Source organism: Rattus norvegicus, chromosome 1 (assembly GCF_021556685.1).
Source record: "Rattus norvegicus strain SHRSP/BbbUtx chromosome 1, alternate assembly SHRSP_T2T, whole genome shotgun sequence".
Taxonomy (NCBI): domain Eukaryota; kingdom Metazoa; phylum Chordata; class Mammalia; order Rodentia; family Muridae; genus Rattus; species Rattus norvegicus.
Window position 1 is genome coordinate 216,040,343 of NC_141534.1, and position 18,772 is coordinate 216,059,114.

Genomic DNA, 18,772 nt, shown 5'->3' on the forward strand with positions numbered 1-18,772 from the left:
GACTGGGCCCCTCTCTGAATTGGAGATGCTTCCTTGGGACTCCACCTGGTGGGCTGTGGTGTTGCAGTCCTCTTGGGCCTGTTGGCCTTGGATAGGAGTCAGGGCCCTGGACAAGTGTCTTGCCCACTGGTAACATGAGACTGTATTTGACTCTCAACAATCCCTGTCACTCTCAAATTATGTGTAAACGTTGGAAACATAGGACTTGCTGTGCTTCCACTCCCATAAGCCTGGCTGTCCCATAAGCCATAGCCTCCAAGAACATGAGGTTCCAGGCATTGTGGTTCCCAAAGTCTTACCATCAAATTGTTCTGACAAACCATCACGTGTGTGCCTAAGGCCTGGAATGTGTGGAGAAAAACAAGTCCACGGGCCGTATACATGCCACTAGAATCAGAAATTGTTCCTGGTGGCAACAGTGGCTTGGGATGAGGAGCAGGGACATGAGTGCTCCTTGCCACCTGGCTTCTCCGCTGGAAAGCAGATGAAAGCTCCTGGCCTCTCTTCGCTGTTTGATTTTGTTTTGTAGAGCTCTTCAATTTAATTTGTTTAGGGACAAACCTGATGGCACACAAGCCTTTAATCCTAGCAGAGAGAGAGACAGAGACAGGCAGATCTCTGATTTCCAGGGCAGCCAGAGCTAAACTATACAGGGAGACCTTGTATGGGGGCTAGGGGGCGGGCTGGGCAGGGCAGGGAACCAGCAAAACTATAGTAGGCGGGCTGACCACGGGGGCAAATGCTTGTAATAATAGCGCTGGATGATGCATCAGGAAGATCAGCACAAGTCAAGGCCATACTCGGCCACACAGCTAGTCCAAAATCAGTCTAGGATATGTGAGGCTCTGTCTCAAAACAAAACAGAACAACAAACAAACAGCAGCAGCAGCAACAACAACAGATGTTACAGAAGACCACAGTGTGGCTGTAGGAGATACAAGCCGCTACAGGCAGAGAGGAGAAAGTCTTCAGTTCCTTCTTATCTGCTATGTGCTGGGCCTAGGCCAAGTCCTTTCCTCTGTGTCACGTGTCACCTATGGGCTCTGTGAGTGGAATCAAGAGGATTAGTAGTCACCATTTATATGTTGAATGCTTTAAAAATTCTGTGTGTGTGTGTGTGTGCATGCGTGTGTGTGTGTGTGTGTGTGTGTGTGTGTGTGTGTTGCTCCAGGTTCAACCCAGGGCCTCGTACATGTGAACAGAGCTGAGCTACTCCTGAGAGAAACAGGGAGGGAAAACACTCAAACACATAAATCTTATAAGAATGAAAGTGTGTGTGTGTGTGTGTGTGTGTGTGTGTGTGTGTGTGTACTCTAAAATTAAATATCTGTCTATGAGAAAGTGTGTGATAATTATCTTTCTGAGGTCAGCTTACTTTGTTTAGCATGATGATCTTCTAGTTCTAACCATTTACTTGCAAATGGCACCATTTTATTGTCCTTTACACCTTAAATCTGCACCATGTACATATGTGTGTCACACTGTCTCTGTCCACTCCTCCGTTGCTCTTTTTCATTCTTTTGGCCACTGATGCTGTTCCTGACCTTTCTATGCATCCATCCATTGGTCGTTCATTAGCATGTGTTCCATGTACCCTGCGCCATGTTCTCTAACCTTTAAACATGTAAGGGAGGTAAGTGATCAAGCAGTCACAGATCCTCAGCTGTACAGACAACCCGTTGGCTGCTTATGATAGGTCAGCTACAAGAGCAAGGCCAAGGGACTTGTCCAGGGCCCAACTTCTGCCCAAGGTCAAAGGCCAGTGCCCTTCAGGCCTTCAGAACAGGCCTGAGAGGACTGCGACACCAGGTGGGTCCCAGGGAAGCATCTCCACTTCAGAGAGGGGCCCAGTCAAGTCACACGGAGCGGTAGCTGCACAGTTTGCGCCCTCATCCTTGGTTTTCATGAATCTTCCCCACCTCCTATTACAGATCAAGGGTCTTGTGCATGTGCAAGGGCTGTGCAGAGGCGAGGGCTGCGTGGGGAGCGAATACAATTCTCCATGAGATGCCTTGTGGAGAAAGGACTCACTCAGAAGGGGAGGTTTCACCCCAGCTTGAAGGAGGCCCAAGACAGTATATCCAGAAGGAGGAAGCAGCATTAGGGCCTGGAGGCTGAGAGCCCTTTTCAGTGGAGCAGGAAGCAGGACATGAGGTCAGAGGAGAAGGGCGGTACAGTGAGGACTCAGCATAGAAGAGACTCGGCCTCTTCCTTTTTAATTATTAAAGAAAGGAAATGTGCTTGTTGCAGTTTAGAGACAGTTTAGAAATCTAAATCTAAGGCCTGGCATCTGCTAAGGGCCTTCTTGCCCCATCGTCCCGAGGTGGAAAGGCAGGAGAGCAGGATTTTGATGTAGTGTATCGGGGGCCACTGTACGGTCAGAAGCCCCATTGTTTTCCCCTGGGCAAGAGGAGGCTGCGACTCTGATTCATGGCTGTAAACAACTCTGGAGAGAGTAGACAAACAGGCTCAGTGCCTGGTGAGTCATTTCTGGGGCCAGGGCCTCTCTTTCTCGGGTTATTCTCATCCTGACTAGGCTTAGGTGGCTGCTGCAGGCCACTGTAGCCTGGGACTGCCACCTCGTGGTCGTTCTGACTTCACATAGCCACAGCTTGTCAGGGTGGGTGGGAATGAATGGGAATTTGCTATGAACCGGCTGGACAAGCAGGCCTTCATCCTTGCACACCAAGGCAGCTGTGGAGAGGCTCACTAAACTAGGACTCGGTTGCCACCCTCTGTGACCCAACATGGCTGTCACTGTCTAGGCACAGAACTCAGCCTAGCTGCGGCTGTCAACCTGCCCCTAGAGATTCCCTACTTCTCAGGCCTCTTCCAGTCTCAGGCTCACAGACGTTGGCTCACTCTCGCTAATGGTTGCCTGAGGTCTGGGCACTGGGCCACCAGTCACCCTCCAGCCAGGGTTAAACATTAGTGGGAGGTTATCGAGTTTGGAAAGGGGGTGGGGAATCGCACTTGCAACAGTCTCCCGCGGGCCTGCTTGGAGTACCAGTTTCCACCGGAGCCCATAAAATGCCTGTGGAAGAGTTTGTGGCTGGCTGGATCTCTGGTGAGACATTTTTCTTCTTTCTGTCATATCATCCCTAAGGGTGGATCACTTCCCTGGGAGGATGGGTTGTTGAGAGAAGTTTTTCTCTCTGGAGCACCCAGCAGCCAGCTGTCCCCAGAGCCTTCTAGGAATGACCAAGGAGGCAGAGGAGAAAGAAGCAAGGAGGAATGCTTCTGTATCCCAAGGCCATGCTGCCAGAGAGTGGTAGGGATCTGACAGCCAAAGCACAGCCTCACCAAGCCCTTCTCCCAGACCAGTGTGAGGGGCCTGGAACACGTTCACCTTTGACCTCTCCGGCTGTCCTTATTTTACCTTTGGAAATCTGCCCTGCCTGGCAGTGGGTACACTCCTGGGCCTTGAGAAAGGACACTATGAACCTGCCCCTGGTGGTGCACCCCAAACCCCAGAAACAACATCTTCTGCAGAGAATAAGACTGCTAGTGGGTGGCTTTCTCCCCTGGGTCTGGTAGGACGCTAAGAAGGGCTCTCTGCTCTGTTCTGATAATTGTGACAAGGTAGAAGGCAGGAGGAACAAGCCAGCAGGGCCTGTTCTCATTCAAGGCCACAGAATTCTTCAAGGAAGGCAGAAGGACAGGCTGACACAATTTGGAATAGTAGCCACTTCTTCTAGAGCAGTTATTCTCCACCTTCTTTTTTTTTTTTTTTTTTTTTTTTGGTTCTTTTTTTTCGGAGCTGGGGACTGAACCCAGGGCCTTGTGCTTCCTAGGTAAGCGCTCTACCACTGAGCTAAATCCCCAGCCCCTTTCTCCACCTTCTTAATGCTGTGACCCTTAATATAATTCCTTCTGTTATGGTGAACCCCAACCATAAAATCATTTTGTTGTTACTTTATAACTAGGTTTGCAACTATTATGAATTATAACATATATATCTGATATACAGGCTATCTGATATGCAGCCCCCAATGGGGTCACCACCCACATGTTGAGAAACACTGGCCTAGAGCTTCATCTTCCCCAGTCAAAGCTGGGGATAGTGTTACACCTGGCTCTTTCCCATTGTCTGTGTGGCCTCAAGTGAGGCCATGGGCCTCCTTCCTTTGTCCCAGGACCTTAGTGACCCAGTCCCAGGTGTGGTAGAGTGGGGTAGGCAGCTGGAATATTTGTGGAGCCCCAAGAATGTAGATGGTGGGTGTCTGAGCACACACAGGCTTCCTGCTCCAGCCTGCACCCTTCTTTCCTCTAGCAGAGACTTGCTTCCTAGACTTTGGCACACAGGCCTCACTTACACCACCTTCTTGCCACCGCAGGAGCCGTGGGCCTGGTCCTGGGGCACCCGTTTGACACTGTAAAGGTGAGTGTAGCAAAGGCACCAGAGGTGGAGTAGATGGTCTGGCTAGATCCTGGGTGAGAGCCTGGGCCTGGCTAACCATTGGCTCACTGGCGTGCCTGCCAGCGTCTGCTGCGTGGGTGACCTGACTGCAACTGTGGGAGCAGCCCTGGCTTGCCCATCTGCCTCACATGCCCAGCACTTTCCATCCAGGTGCGGTTACAGACCCAAAACACGTACCAGGGCATTGTGGACTGCGTGGTCAAGACTTACCGCCATGAGTCAGTAGGTAGCCCACTTCTTTGGGGTGAGAGTCATCTGGGGCAGGTGGTGCCTCTTTCCTTTTGCTTGCTGCTTGCTAACAGCTTCTAAGTCTTCACCCTTGAGGCTATCTAATAGTCATTTAGCACCTCAAAAGTGGAGTCGAAGTCCTCACAGCCTCCTCCACCTGCTGTCTGTCTGGGACAGGGCTTGGGTAGAAGTGCTGTACAGCTCAGAGGCCTGGCCAGAGCTGGAAGTGGGACACAGAAACTCACCATGACTAATGGTGCTACCATGTTGTTTTGCAGGTCCTGGGCTTCTTCAAGGGAATGAGCTTCCCCATTGCCAGTGTAGCCCTGGTCAACTCTGTCCTGTTCGGAGTATACAGCAACACGTTGCTGGCACTTACAGCCACCTCCCATCAGGAGCGACGGGCTCAGCCACCCAGCTACACAAACATCTTCATAGCAGGTTGTACTGGGGGTCTCCTGCAGGTGAGAGGGTTGTGTACGGGCACACATGTAGGTGGCACAGTGACAGATCTGAGTTGTCCACCCCTAGGGATTCCCAACCGTGTAGAAGGTCATCCTAAGAGATGCTAGTAGACGTTGCTCCCATTGGTCTAGCCATGCTGTGCCTTGCCAGGCTGGAGGTGGAAGGTCATAGAGACCAGGGGTTGGGAGGAGGAGCAAAAAGCAGAAAGTTGGGGGTCAGTGTGAAGAAGGTGCCAGGCAGAAGCAGCCAATGCCTGCTCTCAGGTTTGTCTACCTTCAAAGGGCTCTACCAGTCCCAGAGTTGTGGGAAGACTATACAGCATGGTGACCTTTGACCCTGAGGAGCTGTCATACTCAGTAGGGTTGAGTTTTGTCCTGAAGCGATCCTAAGTGGTCCTAGAGATCATCCTACCCGTTCCACCAGGCCTTTGCCTGCAGCACCGAGTAACCATAATCAAACTCCGAGCCTCCCACAGGTCACAGATGTCATGGCCGGCCAATCCCTGCGTGAGTCGTTCCCATCATTTATGTCAGTCTTTGTTCTTAGCACTGTAGTGACCAGGTTTCTGTGGGGTGTGGTGAAGACTAGAAGAGCTTCTAGGCCCCAGAAGGGACCTGAGCTAAAGGGAGTGTCTGAGCTGAACAGAACAAAGGGACAGGTGCCAGCTCAGCTCTACACCCCAGATGGGCTCCTAGGTGACCCTCTAATGGGTACCTGCCCTGATGCCACTGATACTTCATGGGGCAGAGAGCAAGCTCAGAGGACAAAGTCAGGGTGTGCATAGCAGTGGTTAATGATTACAGAGGCCTTGGAGACAAGTGCTCGCTTCTCTTCCCTTCTCCTCTTCCTCCTCTCCCACCTCCTAGGTTTTTTTATTTACTTATTTTTTCATTTTATGTGTGTGAGCGCTTTGCCTACATATATACACTTATGTACGCCAAATGCCTGCAGAGGCCTGAGGGTGTTGTATCTCCTGGAACAAAAGTTACTACAGACGGTTGTGAGCTGCCATGTGGGTGCTGGGAACTGAACTCCAGTCCTCTGCAAGAGCAGCGTGTGTTCTTTTTTTTTTTTTTTTTTTTTTTTTTGGTTCTTTTTTTCGGAGCTGGGGACCGAACCCAGGGCCTTGCGCTTCCTAGGTAAGCGCTCTACCACTGAGCTAAATCCCCAGCCCCGCAGCGTGTGTTCTTAACCACTGCACTGTCTTGCCAACCCCCTTCCCTTTAGTGTTTTCAAAACAGGATCTTCCTATGTAGCCCTGGTTGGCCTGTAATTTACCATGTAGATCAGGCTAACCTAAAGCCTATGACAAAACCCTCTTGCCTTTTCCCCAAACTCTGGGATTATAGCTCTACGCCACCCGACCAAGCTCTGTGCTCCTTATTAGATACACACGTCTTAAATTCAGAGGCCTGTAACCCCCAACACAGAAAGAAGCGTAAGAACCTCGGCAAAGTGGCCTGACTTAGGCCCAGCCAGGCTCTACTTCTCAGTGACCTCCTCATTTCTCTGAAAAGCAGAACCAGGAACTGTTAGGGCCACAAATGGTGCCTGGGTTCAGGAACCTGCTAAAGCCAGGGTGTCCTAGGACATCCGTCAACAGGGTTTCGGAGCCAATTGTTTCAATGAGGAAGTGAGAGGAAGGGACAGGAGCCGAAGGCTTTTGTTGGCACGGAACTTTTGCTTGTGCCTTGGTTAGGGGTTAAGTAACCCTTTAGGCTCCATGGTTCCCAAACCACAAGATGCCCCTGCTTCAACCCTGGAGCTCCAGATCAGGAACCCATCTCTGAATGTCTCAGCTTAGCCCTGCTGGCAGGCTCTGGAAGAAACATCAGCCCCATCTTACGAAGGGGCTTCATCCTCTGCTGCAGCAGAAGCACTCGATGTGGCCTGCACCTGCTCAAACCAGGCACCAGTCAGCCTCCAGCCCCTCCACTACCAACCAGGCCTAGAGCTGAACAAGAGTTCACATGCTTCTAGCCACCCTAAGTGCTGGGACACAGCATGTGAGAGTGCAAGCAGGTTTCATTCATTTAAAAAAAAAAAAAGATTTATCTTAATTCTACACTTGATGTTAGCCAAAAGGCCAAGAAGTGATTTCTCTTCATTCTAAAATTCAATTTAAATTCTGCCTCTGAAAGCCAGAAGAGGGTGTACGATACCCCACAACTGGAGTTGCAGACAGTTGTGAGCTGTCCCAGATGAGTACTGGTATCCTTCGGACAGCACTACGAACTCTAATCCACTGAGTCATCTCTCCAGCTCTGGTTGGCTTTTGTTTTTCTTTCGTAATGAATGTTTTTAAATTAATTATTATTTTATGCAAATGGATGCATGCCTGTGCCTACAGGAGCCAGAAGAGGGTGTTGGATCCCCTGCAACTGGAGATGCAGATGGCTATTCAGGGCCACCATGTGGATGCTGGGAATTGAGTCTGGGTCCTCTGGAGGTGTAGCCAGTGCTCTTAACTGCTGAGCCCCCATCTCTCCAGCCCCAGTCACTGGGTTACTGAGACAGTTTCAGTCTGCTGTAGCCCACACTAGCCTGGAGCTCACTATGTAGCCTTGACTGGCTTTGAACTCTTTGTAGTTCTTTTTTTGCACCCTTAGGTTACAGACATAAGCCCAGCACAACCAGCCAGAACACCAGCTACAGGCAGGAGCCCAACACACCCAGCCAGAATCTCATTTGAGCTTCAGTAGTTTCTCTTGCTTTGTCTGTGTCTCACTCTTAGCACTGGTTGGCCTGGAATTGCTCTGTAGACCAAGCTGGCCTGGAATTCACAGAGATCTGCCTGCCTTTGCCTTCCTAGTGCTGAGATTAAAGGCACACCCTGGACGCCTAGCTGCTTGACTTGGTTACATCCCTGACTCAAATCTCACTGGTATGGTGACCTCCTCTTTCCCACATCCTCTCAGCTCAGTCCAGGCTCACCCCAGATCTGTATCCTGGCTGTCAAAGGGTTCTAGTGCCTACCAAATCCCACCTGTTACCACCATCTTGCCCCATAAGCCTTTTTGGTCAGAGGCAAGGAGGGCTGACCTGGGGCTTCAGAGAGGTGTGATGCAGAAGGGAGAGAGCATTCGTTTCTGTTCTGATGATGTTGGGTCTGTTCTGCAGCTTCAGCTGCTTACTGTTTCCTGCTGCTGAACCTTTACTGAGCCCCAGACACTGCAAACACGTGGTCCTCCCTGGAATCAGGGAGCCCAGGAACCAGGCCCACATGTCCTTGAACGCCTGTGCCTGCTATCTCAGGAGGAGGAGGAGCCAGTGCTGAGCCTATCAGGCCTGATAATAAGGGAGGCATCGTGTTCTCAACTGCACCCAGACAGTTGGCCAAACCCAACTCCCATGCAGGAGGCTAGGAATTGATGGCAGGACCCTCTTTGTCCTGTTATGATTAAAAGCAGACATTTTCCAAGCCTAAGCCCCACCCAGTCCTCCCCATGTCTTTCTCCACAGGCCTACTGCCTGGCTCCTTTTGACCTCATCAAAGTCCGTCTACAAAACCAAACAGAGCCAAGGATGCAGATAGGGAGCTCTACACCCCGGTACCGGGGACCTGTGCACTGTGCAGCCTCCATCTTGAAAGAAGAAGGACCTCAGGGACTGTTCAGAGGATCCTGGGCCCTGGTGTTGAGAGACACTCCTACGTTGGGAATGTACTTTGTCACCTATGAAGGGCTATGTCGCCAGTACACACCAGAAGGCCAGAATCCCAGTAAGTGGGGTGAGGTGGGGTGGGGTGGGGGTACAGCCGAGGCTATAGAGGGTACTGAAGACTGGGATCGGAAGATGCCCTGTTCCAGTCTGACTCAACCTTGGCTCCCTCTATCCCAGGTTCAGCCACAGTTCTGGTGGCAGGGGGCTTTGCAGGCATAGCCTCCTGGATCACAGCCACCCCTTTTGACGTGATCAAGTCCCGGATGCAGATGGATGGGCTGAAGGGGAGAAAGTATGGAGGGATGCTGGACTGTATGGCAAGCAGCTTCCGGCAGGAGGGGATAGGAGTCTTTTTCAAGGGCATGACACTCAATAGTGCCCGTGCCTTTCCTGTCAATGCTGCCACCTTCCTCAGCTATGAATACCTACTGCGCTTGTGGAGATGAGCCTGGCCCAGTGACACTGGCAGCTCTACAGCAGAATTATGGCTGACAGCAGCTTGGAAAACCAAGCTAAAGCACCCAGCTTTTAGGTGCAAAAGCAAGAGGTGCCTTGTTAAGGAGCCAATGTGCAAGAAACCAAAGAACCTGGCCCTGTACAGACTCTAAGACACACACACCCTCCAGCCCACCTCACCAGGCCACTTCCGTCCAGGAAGCAGGGGCACAAAGTACATGAAAATCATCCAAGCCACCATGCCATAACTGTCCCTGTGAAGGAGCTCTCAGAGAGCAGCCACTGTCCTGGCTTTACCTAGCCCTGGAGTTCAAAACACTCCCTGGATAGGAGAATGGTTTTTGTCTTCTTTATGTCCAGAAACCTTCAGGGAAACCCAGGTCCAGGCTCCTGGCTGTCCTGCCTGACTGGGTGGCCTTCTCTTGGTTACTTCCTGGTGTGGTCCCTCATGTCCCAGGAGTGCGGTGGGTGGTGTTATTGTCCTCCAGTGGCCCACTCTCCTCAAGATCCAGGCAGAGCTCTTTATCTGGGGGTCCTTCCAGCCCCATCTGTGCTGACTGTGGGGTACCCAAGCACCCCAGCCCTCCTGCCTACCTCAGTCAAACCTCTGTGTACAGTACTTCGTGGTTAGTTTTTTGCTCCTCTGAGTTGTTAGTCTGTGAGAGTCTTATGGTCAAGGTCATACTTCTGTCTCTTGAACAGATACATGCAATAAAGTTTCATTTGATGCAGTATTGATGATCCCTTTCTGTCTCTGCTCCCACCACACACATGGCTGTGAGCCTTCCAACCTCCATGTCTGTGCCCTGGCCCCTCTCCAGGTTGTCTGTCCCTCACTCACATCTTTCCTTATATTTGTCTGATTATCCATCCCAATTGCTGAATTAGATTTTAAAACTGCCTGAGGGGCTGGGGAGATAGCCGAGTGATTAAGGTCATTAACTGCTTCCAGAGGAACCAGTTTCAAATCCCAACATTCAAAGGGCAGCTCGCTCATCTGTAACTCTGGGGGATCCAGTACCCTTTCTGGCTTCTGTGGAAACTGTATGCGCTTGGAGGCAAAATTCCCATACACACAAAACAATAAATAAAACATTTTGAAGGGGGTTGGGGATTTAGCTCAGTGATAGAGCACTTGCCTAGCAAGCGCAAGGCCCTGGGTTGGGTCCCCAGCTCCGAAAAAACAAAAACAAAACAAAACAAAACAAAAAAAAACATTTTGAAGGAGGGTTCAAGACAGCATTTCTCTGTGTAGCCCTGGCTGTCCTGGAACTCACTCTGTAGACCAGGTTGACCTTGCTAGGCTGATCTGCTAGTCTATGCCTCTTGAGTTCTGGGGTTAAAGGCATTAGCCCAGCATAAAAATATTAAAAACCAGGGGTTGGGGATTTAGCTCAGTGGTAGAGTGCTTGCCTAGCAAGCGCAAGGCCCTAGGTTCAGTCCCCAGTTCTGAGAAAAAGAAAAGAAAAAAATATTAAAAACCAGAATGATACCCAACAACAACAAACTAACTGAGAGCTGGGCACTGGTGGCACATACCTTTAATCCAGCACTCAGGAGACATATATCTAAGTCAGCAGGCAAATATCTAAGTTCAAGGTCAGCCTGGTCTACAGAGTAAGTTACAGGACAACCAGGGTTACACAGAGTAACTCTGTCTCGAAAGAAAAACCATAACTAGCTAGCTAGCTAGACTGTACTCTTTAACAGCCTCTAGTTACTCTGAACTCCTTTCCCCAGCAGGGGATGCCTGTAGACATTTGCTTTTGATAAATGTTTTAACCTACTTCTGCTGAGCACATCTGGGTCTCTCCCACAAGGATTTGCTCTTGCTCTTCTCCCTGAGTTTGTACCTCCGCACCTTTCAGTTCTTGGCTCCTCCTTCGTGACATCTTCTGTTTCCTCCAGCTATGCCAATGGTTCCGAAGCAACTGGAGGGTTTGTTCAAACAGTTTGCTGAGCCAAACCTCGAGGTTGCCAACTCAGTAGGCTTTTGGAGGGTAAGAGGATGCATACTTCCCTAAGTTCCCAGCCACAGCTGCAGGTGTGGGCCACATACTGAGAACCAATTGACACATTTTTTTCATGTCACCCCTCTTCCTTGGTTTGTCATTACATGCTCACCTCTGAGTGTCTTTTCTGTGTGATTCTATCTGTCTCTCTAAACCATAAACTCTGCCTTTTAATCTTTTTTTTTTTTTTTTCGGAGCTGGGGACCAAACCCAGGACCTTGCACTTGCTAGGCAAGCGCTCTACCACTGAGCTAAATCCCCAACCCCGCCTTTTAATCTTTTAAAGTGCCTTTTAGCACTTGGGAGGCTAGCCTGGCCTACAGAGCAAGTACCAGAACAGCCAAGGCTATACAGAGAAACCCTGTCTCAAAAAACCAAACCAAACCAAACTAAAAAGACAAAAACAAACAAACAGGGCTGGAGAGATGGCTCAGTGGTTAAGAGCACCGGACTACTCTTCCAGAGGTCCTGAGTTCAATTCCCAGCAACCACATGGTGGCTCACAACCATCTGTAAAGAGATCCGATGTCCTCTTCTGGTGTATCTGAAGATAGCTACAGTGTACTTAATTATATAATAAATGAATAAATCTTAAAAAAAACAAAAGAGAGAAAGAAGTGGAAAGAAACCTGTAATGGTACAATGTGTCCCTTGTCACCTCTATTACAATGGCTGTAATAAAGACAAAAGATGAGCTGAGGGGATGGCCCAATGATAAGAACTCTTGCTGCATAGCCCTGCTTTAATCTCTGGAACCCACAGAGAAAGCCTGATGCAGTGCTGAGGATCTGTGAACCAGCATTCCTACAGTGAGAGAAGCTGTGCCAGAGGGACAGTTAGGTGTTAAGAGCCTTTGTGCTCTTACAGAGGACCCAGGTTCAATTCCTAGCACCAATGGTGGCTTACAACTATTTGTAACCCCAGTTGCAGGGGCTTCAATAAGCACGAATGTGGTACCCATACATACATGCATAACAGAACCTTCTTATACAGGAAGTAAAAATAAATAAATCTAAAAAAAATTAAACCTTCCAAATCTTAAAGAAAATAAAGACAAAAGCAAAAGGATTTAGTGGTCCTGGTTTCATTCCCAATTGAATGAATGAATATTCATTCCCCTATGTGTCACACTAGCATCCATCCTCTGAGACTGACCTCTCCACTGGGGAGAACACAGTCTAGCTCTGAGTGACACAGTGACTGATATACTTGACATGGAACACACAAGAGATACAGGGTATCTGCCAATATAAACAAGTTTCCTGTGTAATGAATGACCTGGTCATAGGTCAAAGTACTAGACCTCAAATGGCTCTGAGTTTTTTTTTTTTTTTTTTTTTTTTTTGGTTCTTTTTTTTCGGAGCTGGGGACTGAACCCAGGGCCTTGCGCTTCCTAGGTAAGCGCTCTACCACTGAGCTAAATCCCCAGCCCCCAAATGGCTCTGAGTTAAGTGTCCCATTGCAGTGTCTACAATATACCCATATTGGAAACACCTATAGCCAACCACTGCTAACACAGGGTTACCAGCTGCTCAGTTTACTGGGGGCTCTCAGAACGTCTCCCCTTCACACATCATACTCCGGGGTGCTCCCTCACCCCCCACTGGCCTGGGCTTGCTATCCTTTGGTTGGCTATCCTTCCCACTTTTCTCTCTATTCAGCAGTCTAAATATCAAAACTCACCACTGGTGGGTGAGACAGCTCAGCGGTAAAAGCACTTGCCACAAAGGCCTGGAGACCTGAGTTTGATTCCCAGAACCCACATAGAAGAGAAAGGAGAGAACAACATCCACAAAGTTGTCCTCTGATCTTCATGTATGCATGGTAGCAAGTGTGCATGTATGTGTGTGCTTCCCCCACCCCACATAAACAATAAATAAAAATTAAAAAGAAATACAAGGTTGGGCATGGTTGAGCATGGTGGCACACACTTTTAATGCCAGCACTCAGAAGGTGGAAGCAGGTGGATCTCTGAGATGTTAAGGCTAGCCTGCTCTACATAGTAAGACCGTGTCTCAAAACCAAAAACAACATCCCCACACAAACAGCAGGAAAACCAGCTCACCACTACTGGGTTTCACTAGGCTTTGTGGAGCCAAAGCACTGCATAAGTCTGTTATCACTTTCTGGTCCTGCTTGGCGGAGATGTCATCTTTGCAATCTTGTCACATAGGAGGTCATGATGAGGGAACTATGATGAAATGAATAAATGGATGAAAAAGTGTAGTGAGTGAATGAGTGTTCCAGAGCTTATTTCCCTGCCCTGCCTCTGGCCACTGCACTACACACAGTCTGATGCTGAAGCGATGCTAAGAACTGCAAAGGTCTGGATTGTCCTGAGACATGGTCTTCAAGTTTTCTTCTTGTAAGTGTGGTCCAAGAGGAAGGTCCATGTGTGAAGGATTCTTCCTTATAGAAAGACTTCACCCTTCTCTCATGTAAACCATGCCTTGTGAAGGTCGGGAGCAACTCAGTTGGTAAATCGCTAGCTCAGTCTGCTCAGAGCCCTGGGTTAAGTTTAATCCCTAGCATCACATAAATCAGAGAAGGGTGGTGAACCCCTGTAATCCTGGCCCTGGGAGGGGAAGGCAAGCAGATCAAGACATTCAAAATTATCTTCAGTTATAGAGCATGTTCAAGGCCAGCCCAGGCTACACAAGACCACATTCCCAAAAGAAAGAAAGTAAAAAGAAAATACACACCCTGACTTTCTGGTTATAAACTTTATTTCCTGAAGCAGAATTGGTTTTGACACAAAATTCAAGGAATGGGGCCACTGTTAGGAAGTCTACCTTTCTAGGTTCTACCCTATTTAGACTAACTCCCCACAAAGCTCTAGAAGTTTCACCAGGGCCTAGAAGCTACACAGCTCAGATTCTTATTCTTGAGGCCCCATCTATAGAAACTCTAGGGTTCAACAACTTTTACTCTGATCTTAGACTTTGTGTTCCAACTTCCTTCCCTTCTACACCCTCCACATATGATTTCCACAGGAAAGAGCCAGTCTGCCTCTGGAGAGGTGTTTCCATGGGAAACAGGAGAGGGAGACAACAGGCAGCCATGCCTCCTCACAGACAGCAGAGCTGCTCCACCTCCACCTCACAGTCATAGAATTTCTCGAAGAGTTCTGGAGAGGTGCTGTTGCATTCAAGCCACCTCCTCAAGGTGCACAGTGCCCTCAGGGCATCAGCTTTGGTGGGCAGGGACTCAAAGCCATCTTCTTCTCTCCCATTGTCTTCAGTACTGGTCTCTTCTTTGCATACTCTAGGCCCTGGGTCCTCATCCTCCAGGTCCACAAAGTGAGAAAACTCCTCTTGGCTCAGCCCACTAGGGACCGGTGACATCTCAGTATCTTTGTCCAGAGACAGTGGTGTTTTGCCCGGAGCGAGCCCTTCTTGAATGAAGCTGGTCAAAATGAGCTGGCGAGGTACTTTGGCCCAAGCTGCAGCCACCATATGCAGAGCATCCAAAACTGTGATGTTGGCCCTGGCCTCAGCACGTGAGGTACCCTCTTTCCCACTCTGCATGGCAGCTAGTTTGCTCAGCAGACGGTGACGGTAATGGGCCTTAAAGGCCAAAACCACAGAGCCAGGCAGGGAAGGAGTGGTGCTGGAGGTGGAGAGAGGCAGGAGTCGCACGTGGTGGAGTCCAGGAGGGCTGGCCCATTCCTCTACCACTCCAGAAGCCAACAGCAAGGCTACCTGTCGGCCCTGCTGTCCCATGTCCTGGTCGAACTGTGCCAGCCACTCTGACCATGGAATGGCTAAGTCAGGGTGATAAGAGGCAGGCAGTGCCTCACTGTTGACCCCAAAGAAGCATCTTGGGGCAGGCTGGAGCCCACCCACAAATACCCTTCTCTTTTCTGTGCCTCTGCTGTTGGCGCACAGCAATACTTGCAACCGATCACATTCAAACACTCTGCCAGGCACTGCTCGATACAACAAGGGTACTTCGGCACAGCCAAAAACATCTTCTGGTGAGAAGTCTTTAAGAGAAAGAGGTGGCTGGGCCTGAGAGGGGGAAACTGCAGGAGGAGGTTCAGGAGGGAGCAGAGGGACAAGGACCTGGCGAGTCCCAAAGCCCACATTGTTTCGGCGTTTCCAGCGGACCAGCCAGCCAATGCTGGGCACGAAATCCTGGCCCATGATATCGGCTAGTTCCTTGGCCTTGTGGAGCAACATGGGCCCTGTTACATCCCAGGCCTTGGCTCGGGCAATGTGGTACCAGCAGAGTAGAGCCTCATCGATCCCACTGTATTTGGATTCACGCTTCCGCTTCCGCTCATGGTTGGCTGTGCCACTGCACCAGTCTGCCAACAGCTTCTCCTTATTCTTGCAGATACGTGAGATCTGGGGCTGTGAGACCTGGAAGCGCCGTGCTACCTCTGACTGGGACATCTTGGACTCATCCAAGAGTTCCAGAACCTGGATTTTCTCAGCCAGGGACAGGGCGTGAAGCTTCTTCTTGGTGTTTAGCTCCATGGCTCCCTGAGAGCCTGCTGGGGGAAGAAAAGTAGGAGAGCGTGCCAGAGGCTGAGGGCAAGAGTACAGGATGCCTGAGGACAGGGCAATCAGCTGTAATGCAGAAGGCTAATCTAGACCAGCTGAAAGAGACACGGGATGGCCAGATGGAGGGAAGAGAGGAATAGACTGCCAGAACAGACAGAGCTAGCAGAATGTCTCTGGTCCCAGGCAGAGGGAATTCTGGGCTGGGGTTTGGTATTGATGGGATGGAAGGATGAATAGAGGTCAAAGGACAGCTGTAAAGACAACCAGAAGACAGCTGTAGAGACAACAAAGGAGCAACAACAGGGAGGCCTGGGGCTGAGGCTGAGTGAGGCATGTACAGGGTGACAGGGAGGAGACCCCTGAGAGGAGATGAGGAGGGCCTAGGTTGAAATTTGATGGTTGAATGAAGCCTGGTGGTAGACTGAAGGGACAGAGTCGAGGTGAACAGGTGAGATGGTACAGATGACAAAGCCAGATAAATGAAGTCTGAATGCGCTAGTCCAATTTGGTGATGGCAAGGCGGGTGGTAAAGCTAGTCAATGGTTCAACCTGAAGGAGAGAGTGAAGGTGCCAAGACGACAAAGGGCAGGCGACAGGGTGAGGAGGCTGAGGGCAGCAAAAGGGAAGAAGTGTCCTCTGCCTGGAGGGATATCAGAGAGACGAGAGCACCGGCCAGGGTGCAGGCAGCTCCAGAGCTGGGCTCTACGCCCCGGCTCGTTCCGCCTCGACCCCTAGTCAGTCAACTGGACCGACACAGGCGTTGACCCAGCCCGCCCGCCCACCCCGCCACCCAACCACCCGGCTTCCCGCTCCGCACCCACCTCCAGGTGCCGTCCCGCGGCTCCAGTCCCTGCCCCAGCTAGGTTCCTGGGCCTTGACAGAATCAGAGAGGGACGGGCGCCGCGACCCTGAGGGCAGAGCGCGCCGAGGGACTGCTCGGGAGCGGGCGCGCGCAAAGCAGGGCCCAGCGCGCGCCACCGGCGCCCGGGTCTCTCAGGGCTGGGAAAACCTCGTTCCCGCCCCTCCGCAGCCCCGCCCAAACAAACCTGATTAGCCAGCAACAGAAACTTGTCCCGCCTCCAGTTGCATCTGATTGGACGCTGTGGAAGTGGCGGTTCGTCAGCCCTCTGGAGGAGCAGCTTCCTGAGCTGTGTAGCGGGAGCCAGAGCAAGGGTCTGGCGGGAACCAGACCCTTAGTGCCTATCTCTTGTCGACCAGTGCGCCTTGCCTGCGACCCGGGTGGTTTTGACCCCATCCCTACAGGGTACCAAACAGGGGTGCCGGCCCTCCCGGATTTGTTTTGGAAAGAAGATGAAAGGAGGAAATGAATGTAAGCTTTTAGTCACAAAAACTAGTTACCATGGACAGCGCTGGCCTCCAGTCTGGCCAACCGGCTACCGAATACACAGGTGGCAAAAAAAGGACTTTTTTAAAGCCAGTTTTGGTGACTCACGGCAAGATCTAAATCCCTAGGTTAGTCATTTCCTTCCTTAACATTTCATCTATGTGTAGATAACTTAGCCCTCCCTGCCCCATAAACAGTCAGGACCCCCACTTTTCTGTCTTTTCCATAGGTTTAGAGCCCATCCATTTACCAGTGGATGCTGTCAGTCTCTCCAAGTGTGGTCTCCTACGAACCTAAAATTTTCTCTTAAACCTATTTTAAGTGGTCGCATTTGCACATTTCTTTTTCTTTTTCTTTTTCTTTTTTTCGGAGTTGGGGACCAAACCCAGGGCCTTGCGTTTGCTAGGCAAGTGCTCTACCACTGAGCTAAATCCCCAATCCCTGCACATTTCTTTTTTGGCCCTCAAGACTGCTCAGTTGCCAAGGATAACTGCATCACTCCCTGTACTCCTGACCTACACAGTCAGACAGGCAGTGCATGGTACAGACCACTCTGTGCAGTAGCAGGCCAGGGCTCAGCTTTCTTTTTTTTTTTTTTTTTTCTCTTTTTCGGAGCTGGGGACCGAACCCAGGGCCTTGCGGTTGCTAGGCAAGCGCTCTACCTCTGAGCCAAATCCCCAACCCCAGGGCTCAGCTTTCTATTGGCAATTATGACCTCAGGGTGTTCCAGAAAATTTGAGGGTACTTCGGGTGGTACATTAAGTAACTGAATCTTTAAAAAAAAAAAAAAAAAAGTCAGGCATGGTAGCTTGTAATTCCAGCACTGGGGTGAGAGAGGATTACAAGTTTGAGACCATCCTAGCCAACAAATAAAACAAAAGTGTCAAATATATGTGAACATGAATATGTTTGTATGCTTTAAAAAAAAACTATGTGTGTAGGTATACACATGATCCAATGCCCTCTTCTTGTGTGTCTGAGGACTGCTACAGTGTACTTATTAAAAAAAAAAAAAGGGTCTCCTTATTTAGCATAGCTGTCCTGGAACTTGCCCTGCCCACCAGCCTCGCCTTGATTTCTGAGTGCTGGGACCAAAGGCCTGTGTCACCATGGCCAAGCTCATGTTTTTAAAATGATAATATATGGGTTGGAGAGATGGCTCAGCGGTTAAGAGCAGTGGGTGCTCTTCCAAAAGTCCTGAGTTCAATTCCCAGTAACTACACAGTGGCTCACATCCATCTCTGATGTGATCTAATGGCTGCTTCTGGTGTGTCTGAAGACAGCTACAGTGTACTCACATATAATAAATCCTTTTTTTTAAAAAGGTACATCAGATGACAAAACTTGAGGTAGGTTACTCCTCCAGCAGCCTCATCATTTTTCCAAAACCTTCTCTAGTTCCATGATGGCATTAGTAGGCTTGTATGTGGATGAAGATGAGTGGGCAGGTGGGATTTTGCAGGAGCACAGGTGACCAAACAAACCACAGAGCCCTCTGATCCCCTGGAACTGGAGTTCAGGTGGCTGTGAGCCACCTGAGTTGAGAGCTGGGAATTGAACTTGGCCCTCAGCAAGATAATGAGCATCAATCCCTCTTCCTGCTGAGCTACCAGGCCCAGCTCTAAAACAAACAAGCTTCTGGGCCCACTTTAACCAAGAGACATTGCAATGTCAC

The 18,772-nt window shown here is 50.0% G+C and overlaps 2 protein-coding genes and 1 pseudogene across 6 annotated transcripts; 1 reads left to right on the plus strand and 2 right to left on the minus strand.

The window, feature by feature from the left end:
- Positions 1–2,211: 2,211 nt before the first annotated feature.
- Slc25a45 (solute carrier family 25, member 45) lies at positions 2,212–9,966 on the plus strand. Of its 4 annotated transcripts, none has more exons than XM_087591891.1 (6): positions 2,212–3,067; positions 4,338–4,381; positions 4,571–4,646; positions 4,927–5,112; positions 8,576–8,834; positions 8,954–9,966. In XM_087591891.1, exons 4-6 carry the CDS (start codon positions 4,948–4,950, stop codon positions 9,220–9,222), a joined length of 693 nt encoding a protein of 230 aa, XP_087448017.1. In that variant the 5' UTR covers positions 2,212–3,067; positions 4,338–4,381; positions 4,571–4,646; positions 4,927–4,947; the 3' UTR covers positions 9,223–9,966. The 4 variants fall into 4 exon arrangements, with proteins under 4 accessions (XP_087448017.1, XP_087448019.1, XP_087448016.1 ...); XM_087591893.1 differs by having other exon boundaries at positions 2,212–2,479; XM_087591890.1 differs by having other exon boundaries at positions 2,212–2,479; positions 4,571–4,642.
- LOC120100409 (U2 spliceosomal RNA) lies at positions 7,074–7,211 on the minus strand (annotated as a pseudogene).
- A 3,986-nt stretch (positions 9,967–13,952) lies between the features above and the next one.
- On the minus strand, positions 13,953–16,732 carry Tigd3 (tigger transposable element derived 3). Of its 2 annotated transcripts, none has more exons than XM_087563254.1 (2): positions 16,574–16,711; positions 13,953–15,742 (listed from the first exon to the last, which is right to left on the minus strand). In XM_087563254.1, exon 2 carries the CDS (start codon positions 15,723–15,725, stop codon positions 14,313–14,315), a length of 1,413 nt encoding a protein of 470 aa, XP_087419380.1. In that variant the 5' UTR covers positions 15,726–15,742; positions 16,574–16,711; the 3' UTR covers positions 13,953–14,312. The 2 variants fall into 2 exon arrangements, with proteins under 2 accessions (XP_087419380.1, NP_001101043.1); NM_001107573.1 differs by having other exon boundaries at positions 14,313–15,739; positions 16,574–16,732.
- Positions 16,733–18,772: the final 2,040 nt, after the last annotated feature.

Coding starts and splice junctions, on each gene's coding strand:
- Slc25a45 (XM_087591890.1), top strand. CDS start 2,431: ATGGCTGTAAACAACTCTGGAGAGAGTAGACAAACAGGCTCAGTGCCT. Junction 5,113..8,575: donor GTACTGGGGGTCTCCTGCAG/GTGAGAGGGTTG, acceptor CTTTCTCCACAG/GCCTACTGCCTGGCTCCTTT. Junction 8,835..8,953: donor ACCAGAAGGCCAGAATCCCA/GTAAGTGGGGTG, acceptor CCTCTATCCCAG/GTTCAGCCACAGTTCTGGTG.
- Tigd3 (XM_087563254.1), bottom strand. CDS start 15,725: ATGGAGCTAAACACCAAGAAGAAGCTTCACGCCCTGTCCCTGGCTGAG.